The sequence below is a fragment of the Tachysurus fulvidraco genome, chromosome 25, assembly GCF_022655615.1.
Source record: "Tachysurus fulvidraco isolate hzauxx_2018 chromosome 25, HZAU_PFXX_2.0, whole genome shotgun sequence".
Classification (NCBI taxonomy): Eukaryota; Metazoa; Chordata; class Actinopteri; order Siluriformes; family Bagridae; genus Tachysurus; species Tachysurus fulvidraco.
In genome coordinates, this window is record NC_062542.1 from 4,010,506 (window position 1) to 4,033,135 (window position 22,630).

Below are 22,630 nucleotides of genomic sequence, written 5' to 3' on the forward strand. Positions count from 1 at the left end.
CTAAAGCCCCTAAAGATGAAATCCTAGAACCGCCCCTGGTGTCAACTCAAAAAACACGAAGTGCTTAATTTAATTAACATCAATTTTGTCATTTGTAAAACATCACAATAATTTTGAGTTGTTTTCAGGAACAGAGCTGGAATCTCCCTACAGTTTGGGATATGGCCTTGGTGATACACTTGGTATACATTATGTTTCCAAAAGTATTGGGTCACCTGACCTTCCCTGCTATATGTGGTTGTTTTCTGATCTCATCCCTACTGAACACCTTTGGGATGAATGTGACTCCACCCTACCTCACCTACATCAGTGCCTGCCTTTCGTAACAATCTTGTGGCTGATGAACACAAATATCCATCAGCACACTCCAAAATTATATATTCATATGCATACACACACACACACACACACATATATATATATATATATATATATATATATATATATAAAACATGCCGTCCAGTTACCAGCATGACACTAAAGAGGTAGTAAGTATTAACGGCGACTTTTTACTTAAGTACATGTCAGAGCCCATACTTCTTTACTTTAGCTTGAGTAAAAGAGTACAGTCACTACTTCTACTTTTACTGGAGTATTTTAAAAAATGAGTATCTGTACTTCTCTGTACAGAGTAAAAGATGTGTGTACTTTTGCCACCTCTGTCCACCGCCAACTTCCCCAATAACCTGGGCACCCTGGTATTTGGAAAACTCTTCATTTAGTCTAGAACAGATTATGTGGGAATTTATTTAACCCTGTGAAATATCTGCTCAATCTACAACCCCATGACAATGTTTATCGCCCTCTTATGGCCATTATGGATTTTCTTTTTATGGCATACCCAAAGATACAGTGTCTGAACAATGTATGCCATTCACTTTTAGGTTCTCAAAAATGATTTTATTCTAACTGAAGATTAATATCAGGTAACTTTTATTTCATTTAGTAATGTACTTTACAAATGCATTATTTGGCATAATTCAAAGAATTAAATACAGGTCAATAATATACTTTACCATAATTAGCTTAAGAAACTGACTTTATGTAAAGTAATACAATTTGATTTAGTTGGTTGACTTTTACATTACATTATCTACCACCTTTTCATGTATAGGTTCACTTTTCCTATACAAGTCATCAAAACATGGATTCATTCATTCATTTTCTACCACTTATCCGAACTTCTCAGGTGTCATCAGGCATCAAGGCAGGATACACCCTGGACAGAATGCCAACCCATCCCAGGGCACACACACTCTCATTCAATCACGCAATCACACACTTCGGACAATTTTCCAGAGATGCCAATTAACCTACCATGCATGTCTTTGGACCGGGGGAGGAAACCGGAGTACACGCAGGAAACCCCCGAGGCACGGGGAAAACATGCAAACTCCACACACACAAGGCGGAGGTGGGAATCGAACCCCCAACCCTGGAGGTGTGAGGCAAATGTGCCAACCACTAAGCCTTGTGCCCCCAAAACATGGATTTGGATAGCTAATACAGTTATGATATAAAAACACCACTGATGTGACAGTAGGGTAGTTTTCAGCACAGATTTGTTTTGATTGCAGTAAAGAGCATTGAATTGATCTGTATCAGTGGACATTACATTGACATAAGCAAGAGGTATGTTTATTCTTAGATAGCCAAAAGATTTAGAAAAGAATAAGGGCTACACGTTTAGCCCACAAACAGCTGTAAGATTGTTCTATAACATCCTGGCAAACACTATGAACCAACAAAGTTAACTTATATGCAATGTTACATTCCAACATGTCATTGTGTGCCAGAAGTGCCATTGGATCTCTGTGTCGTGTGAGCAGAGTTAAGCAATTTCCAGCAGCAGAAAGGTTTTATGCTATTGACTAGTCTCCTTATCAATTGTTCGCAAGTCGCCCGGAGAACTGAAGAGGAGAAATAAAAAATGAGAGGGTCCAAGCAGGCATTAAAGGTGCTGGTGAGGAGCGCATATGGTCTCCAGTCAGGACTGTACCATCCAATAAATCCCACAAGATGAGACACGTTGTAGGGCATGAAGCAGATGATGAAGACCAGGAGGGTGGTTAGGGCAAGCCCAATGGCCCTGTAGCGTTTCTGAGGGTTGATGTTAGGTAGCCGAGAGAGGATGAGGATGAATCTGATGTAGCAGAAGCTGCAGACGATAAAAGGGATGCAGAACAGCAGAACAAACAATTCGAAACGTACAGGCAAAACATGCTTCAGCTGTTCTTCTGTAAACTCATAATAGCAGACCTCTTTTTGGGATGAATCAGGGACGGTGTTATTGAAGTTATAGTACTGAATAATAATGGCCAAGCTGCATTGTGGCATGGAAACCAACCAGAATATAACGCATGCAATCATGGCATATCGAGGATGTCGCTTGAGTTTGTACTTGATTGGAAAGGCCACTCCCAGATAGCGATCCACACTGATAGCCATCAAAAGCAAGGTGCTGTTGTAAATGGTTGCGTAAAAGATAAATACTGAAAGCGAACAGAGAAAGTAGCTCATGGTCCATTTCATTTCGGCCGCCTCTTTCATGCGCAACGGAAGGAAGAACAGGAAGATCAGGTCAGAGATGGTGAGGCTGAGCAAGAATACATTGAGGGGTGTAGCTTGATGCTTCATCTTATGGATAAAGATGTAGAGAGCCAACAGATTAGTTGGAAGACCTGCAATAAGTGTAACTGAATCCACTGCCAGGACTAACTTGCTGAGATTCTCTGTCCACTGCATGGTTCTATATAAATAGTAGAAACAACATCAGAATTATAGCAGAAAATGTAATCATTCTCAATTCATCACTTTAGTTATGTCTTCAGTTTTGCTAATGCTACTTTAAGTCAAACTGTAAAATTAACAACCATTACTTCTAGCCCAAACTCGTTACTAAACACAGAGAGGAACGCCTGACAACTGAGCTAAAATCATGCAAACAGATTTCAAATAAATTGATTTTGACATATTATTGTGTCATATTTAACTTCAAGAAAGAAGAAAAAAGAGAAGTTGGTGAGGGACTATTCTGTCAGTCATTGCTATACTGTAAGTAATAACAAGAACTAGCTTGTTAACAGAAAAAAAAAATTTAAGTGAAAAGTACAAATTAATAAGTATTAGAATGGGTATATTTCTGTCGTGTAAAACCCTCTGTCATATGAAAATATGTCATATGGGTGGTTTGGATTGGAAGAGGCTCTATTTATACCCAATCATGTTGACCTAATAATTTGCAAATTGGTCGTCCAGCTGTTCCTTATATGTACTTTTAACTTTTCCGGCCTCTTATTGCTACCTGTTCAACTTTTTTGGAATGTGTACAGTAGCTCTCATGAAATCCAAAAAGAGCCAATAGTTGGCATGATATTTCAAAATGTCTCACTTTCAGCATTTGATATGTTATCTATATCATATTGTGAATAAAATATATGTTGTAAATTATTGCATTCCTTTTTTATTCACAATTTGCACAGTGTCTCAACTTTTTTGGAATCGGGTTTGTATATATGTATGAGTATGCATTCATATATTAAAAATGTTCTTAAAAAAGTTTATATACTGTGAAAGAATGTATAAGTAACTATAAAGGGGATATTAATTGATATAAATAAAATAAAAGGGAGAAAAGTTTCAATACATCAGTTAAATTGTGTTTTAATTGCATCTACATTCCATGTCTTATAAAACAAACTATTTTATTTTTATTGTTCAAATCCAGTTGACCAAAACACGACTGATGGCAGACAGTCCATTTTCAAGTTGTTTTTTTTTTATTCTTGTTTCATTTACCTTAATGGGTTTTTATGGGTTTTTTTCCATATTCCTTAATTATTGACAATAATATAAATTTACTTCAATTCACAAATTTTCTCAATGGAATTTTAATTCCATGGCCTGGGGAAAGTAAAATTTGTGAAGAAGAAAAAAAATGCTAGTATGTTAAAGCAAGGATTTGAAAATTCTTGATGTAGACGAATTGAACACAAGCATTTGTCATCGAAATTGAAATTCCGAGAATTTCACTTCAACCTGTGTGAAGAAATTCTGAATTTAAGTGAGTAATTGTTAATAGGCTGATCACAGAATAAGAGTAAGACACAGAGACCCGTTTACAGATTTTTTCCATAATCATTGCATTTCTAAGATAATAGGGTCTTCTTACCTTTGTTAATGCTGGTGGTATCCCTGACTCTGATGTCTCCAGTATGTACTTAAATGCTCTACCTAATGAATTGGCAATTGAATGCACAGTGAAAACAAAAAAAGACACACATCCTCTTTTACACCTCGGATTACATCTCAAAGTGTTGTGTGTCATTACAGGAACTGAACAAATATTATACATGAGATTTAAACAATTTAATTTAAAAGAATTTGGCAAGATGCCACATCTACCAAAAGGTGTGTTAGTAAGCACTGAGTTACTGTAGTAGGGTTTCTAAACTTTTTCACATGATCTGTTGCAATTTATCAAATCTAAAGTCACGGAATAACATTCGTAATTACCAGCATTTGGAAAAATTCCAGCATGCAGCAGAATTTGTGTTTTATTCAATAAAAAAATAAAGAAAATGTGTTATTATAGCCATGGGATGCCAAAACATTTGCATATACACTTTGATAAGAATGGACGACTTTTTGAACAGAATATACACAAACACTTAATTTCAGCCGAATAATATCTGTTTAAAGACTGTAAAACGTGTCCATTTTCATAAGTAACACGTCTGAGTGACGAGTAGAAGGAGCAGGTAGTGAATTCTTCTTTAATGAAGAGATTAATAAGAACATATAGGAGCAAATGGTGTTCTGATGAAAACAAAATAGCAAATAAATGAATGAATGAATGAATGAATGAATGAATGAATGAATGAATGAATGAATATACTGATGCTATGTAGGTCAATTAGTCAATTACACAGTTGTGTAGTTTTTCTGAAAATAATGTTGCAATGACATACAGGAAAGCAGAAACACCTACTTCTTCTTTAACATTTTTTACTTTAAATCAAGAGTGCTACTATATGTGTTTGAGTGTTTGTGTGTAGATAGATAGATAGATAGATAGATAGATAGATAGATAGATAGATAGATAGATAGATAGATAGATAGATAGATAGATAGATAGATAGATAGATAGATAGATAGATAGATAAGGATTGTTACCATGGCACTGCTCTGGACTTAAGATGAAATTTACCTAAATACTACCAGTGACGTTTACTTCCACTACCAGGCAGTAGACTTCATAACATCCTGAATTCTGATGTCTATTCTTAAGAACTTGCTGAATGACATTTTTCGCTATTTACTTGAGAAAACAGAGCTTTTATTTGATAAAGAATGTACTGTAGATACCATTTGGTCTCCGCTGTTCAGATCTGTAGCTGTCTGGAATCTATTAAAGTTTTTTTTTAATAGATTATTACTACAACAGTCAGATTTAATTCTGAAAATTATTTCTTTTTTATTTTTTTATGATTATTATTTTCATACACAGAATCCAAACAACTTGGCATCAGAAATGTAACACCACTTCTTCTTTATTTTTCACAAATAAATCATTTCCACAAGTTAGATTATTTTAAGACAATTCTTTTAAGTTAAATAATTATTAATTATTTATTTCCATGTATTTTATTCAATTATTTTAACATATTTTTACAAATTGTTTTTTTTTTTCATTATTTATAGCCATTATTATTGTATTATAACTATTTTAATTAGAATGCTTGATTTTCTTTTCCTTTTCAAGACTTTTCACAATGCTACAGTAGCACTCTCTTGTAATAATAAGCAGCCCCTAATATGTTTCCTCTAAACTGTGTCTTTTATTTTAATGGACCTCCAGAATGCTGTAATAATAATAATATAATGATTCCAGCCTGGAAGTGAAAACATTTCTAAATGAAACAAAAGCATATTTGCCCCACCAACAAATAAATCCCATATGAATCAAATTCTCACTGAAGGAAACTCCCCAGAATGTAAAATTGATTAATGTGTAATAAAATATTTTATTTGTGGATTTAAAAACAATGTAGTGAACCATCAGAGACTTTCAGTTTCTGGTACTAAAAAAGCTGTGGGAAGCCTAAAACAAAGTATTTTCCCATTAGAAACAGTTCGTATTTTTAGAGCTAAGAAATTTTCATATTCTAAAGAACTATTTCTGAACATTTCTATGAGTGCATATATTACCTGGATAGGCGTTGGGTACAAACTTACCTGATAATACTTCATCAGGTGTACAAAATTTAGTCAAATAACAATAGTAAAACTGTCATACATGGTACAGAAACAGTGCTGTATGGCTGAGGTTATTAATGGTGCTTGCAAAGCAACATTCTTGTTATCTTGCATACGGATTATTATTCTTCCGGACAAAACTTCGGCGCATAACTTGTCCCATAGCTTTTGTCCTAGACCCATGAATGAGGTGTCAAATCAAATCGGCTCATTGAGGAATGGGAAATTCCTAAAATTTCACTCTAGCAACCGAGTGCCGAGATTTGCCACATGAAAGCTCCATTCACAGTTTCTTCAGGAAATGTACATTCTAGTTTCTTTTATTGTTGTTTTGTACACTACATTCCAGACTAAATGTAAAACCAGTACCAACAAACTTGAGTTTTACCTGAAGCCTATTACACAGTTAGAAGCACATTTCTTTTAAGAGTTCCTTGAATGATTAAACAAACAAAAATGGGTTGTGTGAGAAAACCTTTCTGAAATGGTACTCGCAAAGGGGCAACTAAAGAACCTTGAAGATTACTTAATGTTCTATGAGTCTAAAATTATGTGTGCCTGACAGAGGTGGGAAGTAACGGAGTAAAAATACTTTGTTACTGTACTTAAGTAAATGTTTCTGGTATCAGTACTTTACTCCACTATTTATTTTTCGGACAACTTTTTACTTTTACTCATTACATTTTTACACAAATATCTGTACTTTTTACTTCTTACATTTTCAAAACGGACTCGTTACTTTTAGTATTATTTCTTCTCATTGAGCGCCGTTTCCAGCCTATCATCCTATCATTGTGCGGCTTTTTCCCCATGTGACTGTTGTACTGTATTATTTACTGGCTATCAGACATAGACTAAGGATAGCGGAGCTAACAATGAGCAGCACGCCTACAAAAGGAATGGATAATGTTAATTCTGAGGGAGTCACCAATGTTAAAATAACTAACAACGAGGACATTCCTGAACACACATGGCCATATATGAGGGAGATGTTTGAAATAATCGGTGTCAAAAAGGATTCCTGGCGAATGCGTTACGAATTGTGTCACTCAGGGGCGGTTCTAGCCCTTTTTTAGGGTGGCTTCAGCCCCCTGTCTGTAATCTCAGCCACCCTAAAACTATAAGAATAATTTTTACTTTCATAAATAAACAATAAAAATGACGTTAAAATACAGGACATGTTGTCATTGGGAAAGAAAATTATTTATCAGTTTGATCCAAGAGCGATTTTTTTTTTACTTTGCTTTTATTCCATACTTTTACACGCGTGTGTTGTGGTCTTTCAAAAGTGCGTCATCAGCTGTCTGCTTTATTTGAACGGAAAAGCACAGGTACGCGCAGCGTGCACGCGCAGTCAGAGCTGGAGGCGTTTATCTATAACTTTAATCGGCGGAAAGACACAAAGACGGCAACCAAAAGCTGTGAAATTTCACTATTCTTATTACCAGAGTTGTCATATAATATATAATATAAAACTCTTCTTGTTTTAAATTCACACTTAGGGCTAAACACTAGGGCTAAAACTAAAGATGAAATCCTAGAACCGCCCCTGGTGTCAACTCAAAAAACACGAAGTGCTTAATTTAATTAACATCAATTTTGTCATTTGTAAAACATCACAATAATTTTGAGTTGTTTTCAGGAACAGAGCTGGAATCTCCCTACAGTTTGGGATATGGCCTTGGTGATACACTTGGTATACATTATGTTTCCAAAAGTATTGGGTCACCTGACCTTTCCTGCTATATGTGCTTGTTTTCTGATCTTAAGCTTAACTAGCTTAAGAAACTGACTTTATGTAAAGTAATACAATTTGATTTAGTTAGTTGACTTTTACATTACATTATCTACCACCTTTTCATGTATAGGATCACTTTTCCTATACAAGTCATCAAAACATGGATTCATTCATTCATTTTCTACGGCTCATCCGAACTTCTCAGGCGTCATCAGGCATCAAGGCAGGATACACCCTGGACAGAGTGCCAACCCATCCCAGGGCACACACACACACTGTCTTTCACTCACGCAATCACACACTACGGACAATTTTCCAGATATGCCAATCAACCTACCATGCATGTCTTTGGACCGGGGGAGGAAACCGGAGTACCCGCAGGAAACCTCCGAGGCACGGGGAGAACATGCAAACTCCACACACACAAGGCGGAGGTGGGAATCGAACCCCCAACCCTGGAGGTGAGAGGCAAACGTGCCAACCACTAAGCCTTGTGCCCCCAAAACATGGATTTGGATAGCTAATACAGTTATGATATAAAAACACCACTGATGTGACAGTTTTCAGCACAGATTTGTTTTGATTGCATTAAAGATCATTGAATTGATCTGTATCAGTGGACATTACATTGACATAAGCAAGAGGTATGTTTATTCTTAGATAGCCAAAAGATTTAGAAAAGAATAAGGGCTACACTTTTGGCCCACCAACAGCTGTAAGATTGTTCTATAACATCCTGGCAAACACCATGAACCAACAAAGTTAAGTTATATGCAATGTTACATTCCAGCATGTCATTGTGTGCCAGAAGTGCCATTGGATCTCTGTGTGGTGTGAGGAGAGTTAAGCAATTTCCAGCAGCAGAAAGGTTGTATGCTATTGACTAGTCTCCTTATCAATTGATCACACGTTGCCCGGAGAACTGAAGAGGAAAAATAAAAAATGAGAGGGTCCAAGCAGGCATTAAAGGTGCTGGTGAGGAGTGCGTATGGTCTCCAGTCAGGACTGTACCATCCAATAAATCCCACAAGATGAGACACGTTGTAGGGCATGAAGCAGATGATGAAGACCAGGAGGGTGGTTAGGGCAAGCCCAATGGCCCTGTAGCGTTTCTGAGGGTTGATGTTAGGTAGCCGAGAGAGGATGAGGATGAATCTGATGTAGCAGAAGCTGCAGACGATAAAAGGGATGCAGAACAGCAGAACAAACAATTCGAAACGTACAGGCAAAACATGCTTCAGCTGTTCTTCTGTAAACTCATAATAGCAGACCTCTTTTTGGGATGAATCAGGGACGGTGTTATTGAAGTTATAGTACTGAATAATAATGGCCAAGCTGCATTGTGCCATGGAAACCAACCAGAATATGATGCATGCAATCATGGCATATCGAGGATGTTTCTTGAGTTTGTACATGATTGGAAAGGCCACTCCCAGATAGCGCTCCACACTGATAGCCATCAAAAGCAAGGTGCTGTTGTAAATGGTTGCGTAAAAGATAAATCCTGAAAGCGGACAGAGAAAGTAGTTCATGCTCCATTTCATTTCGGCCGCCTCTTTCATGCGCAACGGAAGGAAGAACAGGAAGATCAGGTCAGAGATGGTGAGGCTGAGCAAGAATACATTGAGGGGTGTAGCTTGATGCTTCATCTTATGGATAAAGATGTAGAGAGCCAAGAGGTTAGCAGGAAGACCTGCGATCAGTGTAACTGAATCCACTGCCAGGACTAACTTGCTAAGATTCTCTGTCCACTGCATGGTTCTATATACTGTAAATAGTAGAAACAACATCAGAATTATAACAGAAAATGTAATCATTCTCAATTCACCACTTTAGTTATGTCTTCAGTTTTGCTAATGCTACTTTAAGTCAAACTGTAAAATTAACAACCATTACTTCTAGCCCAAACTCGTTACTAAACACAGAGAGGAACGCCTGACAACTGAGCCAAAATCAGGTAAACAGATTATAAATAAATTGATTTTGACATAGTCTGCTTTGTGATTTCTCAATAAAAATAAGAAAAAAGAGAAGTTGGTGAGGGACTATTCTGTCAGTTATTGCTATACTGTAAGTAATAAGAACTAGCTTGTTAACAGTAAAAAAAAAAAAAATTAAGTGAAAAGTACAAATTAATAAGTATTAGCATGGGTATATTTCTGTCGTGTAAAACACTCTGTCATATGAAAATATGTCATATGGGTGGTTTGGATTGGAAGAGGCTCTATTTATACCCAATCATGTTGACCTAATAATTTGCAAATTGGTCGTCCAGCTGTTCCTTATATGTACTTTTAACTTTTCCGGCCTCTTATTGCTACCTGTCCAACTTTTTTGGAATGTGTACAGTAGCTCTCATGAAATCCAAAAAGAGCCAATATTTGGCAGGATATTTCAAAATGTCTCACTTTCAGCATTTGATATGTTATCTATATTCCATTGTGAATAAAATATATGTTGTAAATTATTGCATTCCTTTTTTATTCACAATTTGTACAGTGTCCCAACTTTTTTGGAATCGGGTTTATATATGTATGAGTATGCATTCATATATTAAAAATGTTTTTAAAAAAGTTTATATATTGTGAAAGAATGTATAAGTAACTATAAAGGGGATATTAACTGATATACCTAAATAATAATAATAATAATAATAATAATAATAATAATAATAATAATAATAATACATACATACATACATACATACATACATACATACATACACAATTTTTGAACAAAATAAAAGGGAGAAAAGTTTCAATAGATCAGTTAAATTGTGTTTTAATTGCATCTACATTCCATGTCTTATAAAAACTATTTTATTTTTATTGTTCAAATCCAGTTGACCAAACCACGACTGATGGCAGACGGTCCATTTTCAAGGCGTTATTTTTTTTATTCTTGTTTCATTTACCTTAATGGGTTTTTATGGGGGGTTTTTCCATGACCTGGTGAAAGTAAAGTTTGTGAAGAAGAAAAAAATGCTAGTATTTTAAAGAAAGGGTTTGAAAATTCTTGATGTAGACCAATTAAACACAAGCATTTGTCATCGAAATTGAAATTCCAATAATTCCACTTCAACCTGTGTGAGCAAATTCTGAAATTGAGTGAGCAATTGTTAACAGGCTGATCACAGAATAAGAGTAAAACACAGAGATTTACAGATTACAGATTTTTTCCATAATCACTGCATTTATAAAATAATAGGGTCTTCTTACCTTTGTTAATGCTGGTGGTATCCCTGGCTCTGATGTCTCCAGAATGTACTTAAATGCTCTACGTAATGATTTGGCAATTTATGTCCAGTGAAAACAAAAAAGACACACATCCTCTTTTAGACATCAGATTACATCATCTCAAATTGTTGTGTGTAATATACATGAGATATTACATGTTTTTCTCAAAATCTTTTTGCAAGACGTGCAGACTGAAGCTGTGGTAGCCTACTGGTTAAGGTGTTGGGCTACCAATCGGAAGGTTGTAAATTCAATCCCAGGCCCACCAATCTGCCACTTTTCGGCCCCTGAGCAAGGCCCTTAACACTCAATTGCTCAGCTGTATAAAAAAAATTAGATAATGTAAGTCTATCTGGTTAAGAGCATCTGCAAAATGCTGTAGATGTATATATTTAATACATTCTGCATGGAATAGTGTTAGAAAAAAAAGAATTTGGCAAGATGCCACATCTACCAAAAGGTGTGTTAGTAAACACTGAGTTACTGTAGTAGGGTTTCTAAACTTTTTCACATGATCTGTTGCAATTTATAAAATCTAAAGTCACGGATTAACATTTGTAATTACCAGCATTTGAAAAAGTTCCAGCATGCAGCAGAATTTGTGTTTTATTCAATTAAAAAAAATAAAGAAAATGTGTTATTATAGCCATGGGATGCCAAAACATTTGCATATACACTTTGATAAGAATGGACGACTTTTTGAACAGAATATACACAAACACTTAATTTCAGCCGAATAATATCTGTTTAAAGACTGTAAAACATGCCCATTTTTATGAGTAACACGTCTGAGTGACGAGTAGAAGGAGCAGGTAGTGAATTCTTCTTTAATGAAGAGATTAATAAGAACATATAGGAGCAAATGGTGTTCTGATGAAAACAAAATAGCAAATAAATGAATGGATGAATGAATGAATGAATGAATGAATGAATGAATGAATGAATGAAGAGATTAAATATACTGATGCTATGTAGGTCAATTAGTCAATTACACAGTTGTGTAGTTTTTCTGAAAATAATGTTGCAATGACATACAGGAAAGCAGAAACACCTACTTCTTCTTTAACATTTTTTACTTTAAATCAAGAGTGCTACTATATGTGTTTGAGTGTTTGTGTGTAGATAGATAGATAGATAGATAGATAGATAGATAGATAGATAGATAGATAGATAGATAGATAGATAGATAGATAGATAGATAGATAGATAGATAGATAAGGATTGTTACCATGGCACTGCTCTGGACTTAAGATGAAATTTACCTAAATACTATCAGTGACGTTTACTTCCACTACCAGGCAGTAGACTTCATAACATCCTGAATTCTGATGTCTATTCTTAAGAACTTGCTGAATGACGTTTTTCGCTATTTACTTGAGAAAACAGAGCTTTTATTTGATAAAGAATGTACTGTAGATACCATTTGGTCTCCGCTGTTCAGATCTGTAGCTGTCTGGAATCTATTAAAGTTTTTTTTTAATAGATTATTACTACAAAAGTCAGATTTAATTCTGAAAATTATTTCTTTTTTATTTTTTTATGATTATTATTTTCATACACAGAATCCAAACAACTTGGTATCAGAAATGTAACACCACTTCTTCTTTATTTTTCACAAATAAATCATTTCCACAAGTTAGATTATTTTAAGACAATTCTTTTAAGTTAAATAATTATTAATTATTTATTTCCATGTATTTTATTCAATTATTTTAACATATTTTTACAAATTGTTTTTTTTTTCATTATTTATAGCCATTATTATTGTATTATAAATATTTTAATTAGCATGCTTGATTTTCTTTTCCTTTTCAAGACTTTTCACAATGCTACAGTAGCACTCTCTTGTAATAATAAGCAGCCCCTAATATGTTTCCTCTAAACTGTGTCTTTTATTTTATTGGACCTCCAGAATGCTGTAATAATAATAATATAATGATTCCAGCCTGGAAGTGAAAACATTTCTAAATGAAACAAAAGCATATTTGCCCCACCAACAAATAAATCCCATATAAATCAAATTCTCACTGAAGGAAACTCCCCAGAATGTAAAATTGATTAATGTGTAATAAAATATTTTATTTGTGGATTTAAAAACAATGTAGTGAACCATCAGAGACTTTCAGTTTCTGGTACTAAAAAAGCTGTGGGAAGCCTAAAACAAAGTATTGTCCCATTAGAAACAGTTCCTATTTTTTACAGCTAAGAAATTTTCATTTTCTAAAGAACTATTTCTGAACATTTCTAAGAGTGCATATATTACCTGGATAGGTGTTGGGTACAAACTTACCTGATAATACCTCATCAGGTGTACAAAATTTAGTCAAATATCAATAGTAAAACTGTCGTACATGGTACAGAAACAGTGCTGTATGGCTGAGGTTATTAATGGTGCTTGCAAAGCAACATTCTTGTTATCTTGCATACGGATTATTATTTTTCCGGACAAAACTTCCGGAATGTTCTAATATCGTCCCATATGATGATAAAGAGATTTAGATCGTGGAAAAGAAAGTTTTCAAATTTCATTTCAAAACATATGAAGACCAAAACAAAAGAGTGCATAAATTCCTCAGCAAGACAAAAGTTTGATGAATATGAAGAAGTAGAGTTTTAATTTTTCGCATATACATTCCAACACAATGAGATTATTTTTTACATAATCTAGGAGGTTAGGAATCTTGGGTTAAAGCACAGGTTCAGCAGCATCACTGGATCAGAGAGGGTTAAGGACTTTGTTCATGGACCCAACAATGGCAGCTTGGAAGTGCTGGGGCTTGAACCTCATGACCTTTAAGCAGTATCCCTGAGGTTTAACCTCTGAGCCACTGCTCCTTCCATATCAGGTGCCAGAATATTGCAAGAGTGAGGGTTGGAAGCTTACAATACAAAAACACCAGATGGCAGATATGAATATGTTTGTTGTATCCAATTTGTTCATTTTGCAAAGAATACAAGAGGTAGAGAAGAGTCTTATGCCACATCCACTAGAGACATTTCATCTTTATGTCTGCAGACGGCTTCCTCCCTTGAATACTAATAACGTTTCCTCTCCACACCATCACTTCCTGTTCTCAGACTGTAAAGCACATGCAAACATTGCAAAACCTCGCCTTGGTTTGTGACAGCTCTTTGGATTTGTCATATTGTCGCTACCTTCTGTAACATCTGAAACATCTCCAGACTCCTGTTGACTAATTTGTCTATCGATTTAGCAGTTTCATGAATGTGTATCAGTGCACCTGTGCTCATAAATTTACAGTGTTGGGAAACTCGGAAGTTAACCAGATGAACATTAAGTCATTGAAGAACTGATGTCAACATGCTGTATGGCACCATTCAAAAGTCTGAAATGGAAATTTCTCTATTTTCCAGTTGTGCACTGAAGCCTCCAACTTCCACCACTGTTCTATAAAGGGATTAGTTAAAGCATGGTAAGATAAATTCTTACCATAAAAAAGAAGGATGGTTCTTTCTTTGAGGCCATTTTGAATGTGTAAATACTAAACTAGCCTAAGGAAGGCCACTTTTATTGCTTCCTTAATCAGTACAACAGTTTTCAGCTGTCAAGAACAATTGCAAAAGGGTTTATTAATAGCCTTTTTAAATGATTAACTTGGATTAACAAACATGACATGAGATTGAAACAAAGTCATTGAAACAATGCCATAAAAATCATATGAATCATTTTATGTTTTTGAAATGGATAAAACAATGAAAAGCAGGAAATTTTCAAGTGGTTGCATTCAAAAGTTTGAACAGTAGTCTATTAACAATAAAACAATATTAGCTTGTAAATATACTTTGGGGAAATGAGAATTTTTCAGAATGATTATTTTCACTTTTTGTGTCATATTGTTTAATTATCTCTTGCAGATAGATACAGTATATTTAAAGCAGAAAGTGATATATTCTGGTAGGTAAAAGAAGAAGTCAGCAGTTCCGCTTTCCAGCGTGTGCCATTGCAACATGGTTATGCAGAAAAACTTCACAACTCTTTGACCTACAGTACTTGAACCATACTTTTACACTGCTGTTACTGTCGTAGGTTGCTTTTTATTCTACAGTATAAATGTATTTATCCTTTTAATATTGATGCCAGAATCTCATGTTATGTTTGCTAATCCTAACCCTAACCCTAACCCAAGGCTAATTGATTAGTAAAAAAAAAAAAACTAAAAAAAAATGTTATTTCCTCTTTCTAGGGATACTCTGAGGTTTTTTAGGTCATAGTTTTATGCAATATTTTTATCTGTACACAGTGATTCAGACCATGAAAATGAACACTGATGGAGAATTACAGGCATGCAAGATTTATGCAATCTTGTGCGATATGTAAAAAAAACATTCCATTTATTTGCTTCACTTCTCTTTCCACTCCTGGTATTGATATTAATTTTATTATGTAGACATGATTTATGTGCCAGAAATTTTTTTTTGTCCAAGTTCCAAAACAAACATTTAACAATGTTAAACAATGTTAAAATGTGAAACAATTACCTTTTATGTAACATTTGTTCAACAATTTAAAAAAATAATTCTGATTAATTACATAGATATAGATATATAATTACATAGACAATAAAATAGAGGAGTTCATAATAAAAGAAAAAAGAAAAATAAATAATACAAAATTTCTCCCATGAGTAGATTTAAATTTAAATAATTTGTTGTTTATTTTGTTGTTTTGTTAATAGATTTAAAAGAGTTGATTTATTTTTTATTCTATCAAACACATCACTTTGCATGTACAACATCTGCAGTAACAAATCGAGGTACAGAAAGTTTAAGTAATCTAATAAAAAAAAATTAAGTAATCTAATATAAGCTGTAGCAGACAGGGTCTTTAACATCAAGCCATAAATTAAAGTGATATCACATAAAATTTACATGTATTATAATACTGCAAAATCATTTAGATGTATTCTACAGTTTTTATCCTTATATTCTGAACAGAAAAATCACAAATAATTCATGCACTGTTTTTTTATTACATTCTTTATACTTTCATTATGTTTCCATCTCTAGATGAAGACGAGAGCCCACTTCACATGTTTAAACTCTGATATCCAAGCTTTTTTGAAAAGAAAACACAGAGCAACACTGGACACAAATGCACTCAAATGTCATATTTCACATTACACCATGTTCATATTGATGTCCATCACTGGACTTTGCTTGAATATGGGAAAATTTGGAAGTTTAGTTCTGTACTACTGCTATTAAAAAAGGCATTTGGTAGAAGCCCTTATCCAGAGTGACTTCACTTATCCAGTTGAGTTGTTGAGGGTTAAGGACTATGCTCAACAGTCCAGCAGTGGCAGCTTGGTGGTACTGGAAACTGAACTCAAGACCGATCAGTAGTCCAACACCTTAACCACTGAGCTAGCACTACATACTATTAAAATTAGTCACTGTGTCATGATCAGTTCTGTCTGCAATACTGCAGACATGTGAAATGGCATTCATTGAGAACTTTCACTGGAATTCTGTAATTTCTCCTTAAATATAAGGTATTTGAACAATCTCCAGAAGCAGAATTCTTGAAGATTTTTAATGAGTCTGCCTACGAATTGGGCAAAAGTCTTTCGGAGCAAGGAGGATGAGAAGTAAAGGATAAAGGGATTCAAACAGGCATTAAAGGTGCTGGGAAGCAGGGTGTACACTCTCCAATTGGGAACATACCATCCAGAAAAACTCACCACATGGGACACGTTATAAGGCATGAAGCAAATGATGAAGACCAGAAAGGTGACTATGACAGTTCCAATGGCCCTGCAGCGCTTCTTAGGGTTGAATTTAGGTAACTGGGAGAGGATGAGAATAAACTTGATGTAGCAAAAGCTGCAGATCATAAAAGGTATAAAGAAAAGTACGATGAACAACTCTAGCCAGAACGGCAAAATAATCTTCAACTGCTTAGCGTTAAACGTGGTGTAGCAGGAGTCCCTGTTCGGTTCAGTGTTATTATGATTTTCATGATTCTGTACAATGTAGATGACACTGAAATGAACCAGAGTAATCACCCAGAATAAGACAACAGCGATCACGGCATTGCGAGGATTTCGTTGTTGTTTGTATTTAATGGGGAAGGCCACTCCCAGATAGCGCTCCACACTGATAGCTGTTATAAGCAAGGTGCTGTTGTATATGGTGGTGTAGAGGAAGTATCCCAGTAGAGGACACAGGAAGTAGCTCAGGGTCCATTTCATGTCGGCCGCCTCTTTCATGCGGATCGGGAGGAAGATGAGAGTGAGAAGGTTTGAGATGGTCAGGCTGAGCAGGATTACGTCAAGAGGCATAGCTTTTTTTTTTAGCTTCAGAACGAAGGTGTAGAGAGACAGCAGGTTGGCAGGGAGGCCAATCAGCAGTGAAATGCTGTCCACAGTCAGGATCAAATTGCTGAGTTCTTTTGTCCAGTACATTTTTTTGCACTCTAAATACATAAATAATGTTAGGAATTTTGACAAGCATGGGACAGAATTTCTACTTAATACAAGCACAATTCTTGTGGCTAATTTTCAAATTTTTGAAATATATTGAACATTATATTATTAAAAAAATATTGCAAAATGTTATTTAAGCCTGATGTACTGTATGGCTCTACTATCCACCTTTAGAGTCTAACAAGGACCCTAGAAGGCAGAGAGAAAAAACATAATATTTTACTGCAAAAGCTCTGGGATGGTGCATGGGACAGACAGCAATTTTTATTTTTTATTTTTTTTGGATGAAAAACAGTAAGAAAACCATAATGCAAACATGCAATAAGCACTTTTTAAAACAGGAATCAGTTTATCTAGTCATACTACACCTAGTCCAAACAGACCTACTGTAGACATAGTCCTTTTTTCTTTTCCATTAACTTGAAAGATAAAGACTGGATTCACAGTTTAAAATTTACTTAGATTAAGTCCCCACAATATAAAGCTAAGCACTAGCAAATGCCAATGTTCTTGCCCTCTTTAGTGCCACTAGAGCTAGAAAATCCAAAAGATATAGTTTTCCCTTGAAGGAGGCAAAAATTGTAAAAACTATGGCTAAATTACAGATGTTGCCAAATATTTGGATAACCCTGAGCACTGTGCATTGAGGAAACAAAATAGAATCACAGTCTAACGAAAAACAGTTCTGGGAATCACATTCGAGTTTTATTTTTAATCAGAGATCATACAGTTTTTATTTTTAATCAGTGATCAGTAGGTTGTCAAGGCTTTGAATTGTACTCAGAGCTAATTTGAAGTGGAATCCAAGAGGAATTGCTTATACGGCTTGCATATGATTTACAAACATACTAACACATTTGTTGCGTCTTAATTAAAATGCCAATCATGGCCATGCAAACAAAAGACGAGTTCAATAAATTCTTCAACAAAAGAAAATGTGTGCTATGATTAATATTAATATTGATATAGATAATTAATATTCTTTCCTCGGCTGGAATCTGTCCGATCTTTGGCCAGTCTTGGCGATGGAGAGTTTTTTCTGCATTTATGCAATTCATATTTCTATGGTTTATTAGTTATAGCTGTTAGTTACAACTGTTGTTAGTGTTTAACTGTTTTATTAGAAAATTTACCTACCGAGGATATACTGTAGCTATTAATAGAAAAGTAGCATGCTGTAACTATACAGTGCTACATTTTTATTAAAAAATACATCAAGATATTCAACAAGAAAAAACAAATAAAGTTTAGAAAGATCATAATTAGTTCCAACCCAAGGTGATACTGAATATATTCAGAAAATAACCACATTGTAACTCTTACCTTTGTTTGTCTGTGAGGTCGGAGATTTGGTTGTCTAGCTGAAATTTTACCATACTACACTAACTTATAGAGATGATGCAAGAATGAACACACACAGGAAAGAAGAAAGACTTGCTTCACCATTTACCTAATGGTTTGCGATTTTTTTTTTACAGGATGCATTGTTTTAGTGATTTTTTGTTGTGTAAATATAGGATTATACTGAAGAGACTCTAATTCATACATAGCAAATCAGTAGAGAAATAGAGCAGCTAGTGAGCTAGTAGAGAAATACCATCAATAATACTTAGACATTTACGAAAGAAAGAAAGAAAGAAAGAAAGAAAGAAAGAAAGAAAGAAAGAAAGAAAGAAAGAAAGAAAGAAAGAAAGAAAGAAAGAAAAGTGGATGTGGTAGGACTTAAGCATTAAGGTGTTGGACTACTGATTGGAATGTCATGAGTTTGAATCCCAAGTCCCCAAGCTGCCACTGCAGGGCCCCTGCGAAGGCCCTTAACCCTCAATTGCACAGTTGTATAAATTCTAAGTCACTCAATAAGGTTTTTTTTTTTTTTGTGGAGTTCTCAACTCTGATTTTGTCGATAATGTGTTGAGTGCAACGGATCGATAATGTTGTATATTTTCTATAGTAACAGCTCCTTAACAGTGACATGTTTATGTACACTTGATGTTCAATATAATAAAAAGTTCAAAATTAAAATCTGTTATGTAACAAGTAAAAATAAATGTGTTCATATGGTGATATTTATGTTAAAATATGTTTATTTAGCATTTTTGGAATTTGGACTAGTCATTTGTTTTCTGCAGTAAGAAAGTTTTCAAGAGTTCAGATTATATGTGATATTTCCTTTTTTTTTTTTTTTTTTTTTTTAGGTTGTTTTTGCTTTAACAGAAGTTTTCCAGCTGCTGTAAATATTAACAGGAAATAACTTGTTTTACAGGTAATGCACTGCATGTAACTAATGTATTCTAAATGAATACAGAAAATACAAAGTGCTGTTTGGAAATTATGAATAAATTGTTGGTCAAATGTGGTTGTATACTGTTTGATGACGAACGCACTTTGGGGTGTGCTTTGATTAGAACAGAATCATCTCCTGGGTAGTAACACTAACGCTGCTTCACATCTGTCCCATGTCCCATGCCGCACATCCTTGTCATTGCTTATATAATTATTATTTCAAATTATTTTAAACACCTAGACACTAAAAAGCAACCAATAACAATGTTGACCTTAATAATATATGACTCTGATGTGTGCAGTTGGGCAAAAGTGTGTCGCACAGGGAAGTTGAAACACTTACTTCTTCTTTTACTTTACTCTTTTTGGCTTTTTTTTTATTTTTTACTTAACCTTAAACATTATATAAAATAAACAACTGATTAATAGCCATTTGAAGAGGTACACGGCATTTAATGAGCTCAAGCAGCAGTAATTAAAGCAGTAAACTATTTAAAAATACATTTAGGTAGGTAGTAGCTCTAGGAGAACGTATGTGTTATGACGTGGTCAAATTGCTTAAATACGATTAGTAACATTTTTTCTGCTGAAAACCATGAGACTTCATCACATCCTGAATATGAAGCCAAGTTCTCAAGAAGAACCTGCTGGCACGCATTTGGATCATTTGGATCAACAATAGAAATTATTGAAGAGTGTAAAATTCTCTTATATACAGTACCACAGGAGTGTTGAATTCTTGACCTTGATTGGATTAAAGGTGATTTCAATGCAAATAGAAACAGAAATATGTTTTATCCCACTTCAGGGAAATTCTTTTTCTTATCCTAAAATGTTTTTATTTGTTTTTTTTACTTGAATTCGATTGAGTGAGTTGTTTGTCATACTGTAAGTTAAGGGTGGAAAAAAGATCTGACATCTGACCTTGTTTTTTGTTTGCAATTTTAACAGTAGTATGTAGATTCATTTATATCAGCTGTTTTGTCAGACTGTATATTACTGTAGAAAGGGCATTATTCATAATAACACAGTGTGATGTTTATAACAGTTAATAATCACACCCTCCAGTGTCACCCAAATGAGAGTTTCACTTTTGAGTCTGGTTCCTCTCAAGGTTTCTTCTTCTTCCAACTAAGGGAGTTTTTCCTCACCACGGTCACCTCAGTCACCTCAGGCTTGTTCATTGGGGATAAATACAAGCACGTTTAAATATAAGTCTAATATTAATCTTTGTATAATGTTAACATTTTTGAACTTATTTCAATATTTCTTATGTTCGGTAAAGCTGCTTTGAGACAATGTCCACTGTTAAAAGCACTGTACAAAAAATTTAAACTGAATTGAATTGAACTGTCTACAAAGAGGGAGAGGTGAATGTAAACAAATTAGAAAGGTGTTGAGCCTCTATGAGTACCACGATTAGGTTTCTCTCTTAGTTAATCGGTTTACTATTAGAATGAGGATGTGTTCCAGTTTTAGTTTACTAACGTGCACAAAAAAGTTGACTTATTGAAAGCTTTAGATGCCCTGATTGATGAAAATATTTTTGTTTATTTTTGTTCATTTCCATAGATCTGTTTGAAACCCACATCCTCTGACTTATATTTTATGTCATAAATTAGTTCAAGCATACAATATACACCTACAAACAGCAAACAACAAATGTACAAAAAACACCTACAGCAGTCTCCAGACAGAGAGCATACACACACATAGACACACCACATTAGTAAAAGGCAAAGGGAATTTCCAGATCACAGTTTTGCGTGGAACAATCAAGCCCCATGGCAATTTGTTCCTCCTCCCTTAACATTTTGCCTGATGCACTTACTCATTTTGCTCTGATAGATTATTTGATGTGATAATCTCTATCCTACTTTTTGTCTAGTAATTATGCCGAAAGTCCAGCATGTTCGTGAGCAGCTTGAACAATCAAAGGGCTGCTTATCAGTGGAGAAACAGTGGTGATTTTTCTGGTGATTGAGAGTAGGCCAGACCTTTCAATCTTGTGCTTTGTCATTAACCTTTAATACCGTGTTTGTGTGTTGTGTGTGTGTTTTAAGAAAATTATAGACCTACAGCCTAAAATATTTATTTATTTATGTATTTACTAGTGGCCACAAATCCCTTTGTTGGTTTAATCACCATGGGGAATAAATGCCGAAATAACAGAATATCCCCCTGAGACACCAGGGTGTCCTATTAGATTGCAGGTTTGTTTTTTTTTCTTAATATTTATTTATTCCTTAATTTTAATAAGTAAGGAATAATACATGACATAGTGTGTTGTTTATTATGAATAGGAAATAATTAAAATGTTCCAATTACTGCAATATTTAATATATTAATAAACAGCATGTTGATCATTTTAACCATTTAACGGTTATATTTAATGGTGTACAAAATATACAAAGTACTTGCTTGTTAACATCAATAAACTTTGTTTCCTCATGTTAATAAAGGGGAAAAATCTGTCTTCTGTAATGGAAAACATACAGTTCTCATTTTTACTGATTTCAGTACTTAAGAGTCCGTGTAGATTTATTATTAACTTTATATTATATGAAGCTATATGGGTTACTGTGAATGTGCTGTTACTATAGTAACAATAACAGTCAGAGCTGCCGTTATCAAATATTTATCAAGACCTTCTGACCAATTAGATTTAA

General features: G+C 34.5%; 3 protein-coding genes across 3 annotated transcripts; all 3 read right to left on the minus strand.

The window, feature by feature from the left end:
* Window positions 1–1,351: 1,351 nt before the first annotated feature.
* On the minus strand, window positions 1,352–4,325 carry LOC113647206 (free fatty acid receptor 2-like). Its single transcript, XM_027153834.2, has 2 exons — window positions 4,172–4,325; window positions 1,352–2,749 (listed from the first exon to the last, which is right to left on the minus strand). Exon 2 carries the CDS (start codon window positions 2,743–2,745, stop codon window positions 1,783–1,785), a length of 963 nt encoding a protein of 320 aa, XP_027009635.2. The 5' UTR covers window positions 2,746–2,749; window positions 4,172–4,325; the 3' UTR covers window positions 1,352–1,782.
* Window positions 4,326–8,630: 4,305 nt separating this feature from the next.
* LOC113647204 (free fatty acid receptor 2-like) lies at window positions 8,631–11,274 on the minus strand. The gene is made up of 2 exons (XM_027153832.2): window positions 11,215–11,274; window positions 8,631–9,764 (listed from the first exon to the last, which is right to left on the minus strand). The coding sequence occupies exon 2, from the start codon at window positions 9,751–9,753 to the stop codon at window positions 8,791–8,793; it is 963 nt and encodes a 320-aa protein (XP_027009633.2). The 5' UTR covers window positions 9,754–9,764; window positions 11,215–11,274; the 3' UTR covers window positions 8,631–8,790.
* Window positions 11,275–15,570: 4,296 nt separating this feature from the next.
* Window positions 15,571–19,090, minus strand: LOC113647195 (free fatty acid receptor 3-like). The gene is made up of 2 exons (XM_027153821.2): window positions 19,002–19,090; window positions 15,571–17,668 (listed from the first exon to the last, which is right to left on the minus strand). Exon 2 carries the CDS (start codon window positions 17,655–17,657, stop codon window positions 16,698–16,700), a length of 960 nt encoding a protein of 319 aa, XP_027009622.1. The 5' UTR covers window positions 17,658–17,668; window positions 19,002–19,090; the 3' UTR covers window positions 15,571–16,697.
* Window positions 19,091–22,630: the final 3,540 nt, after the last annotated feature.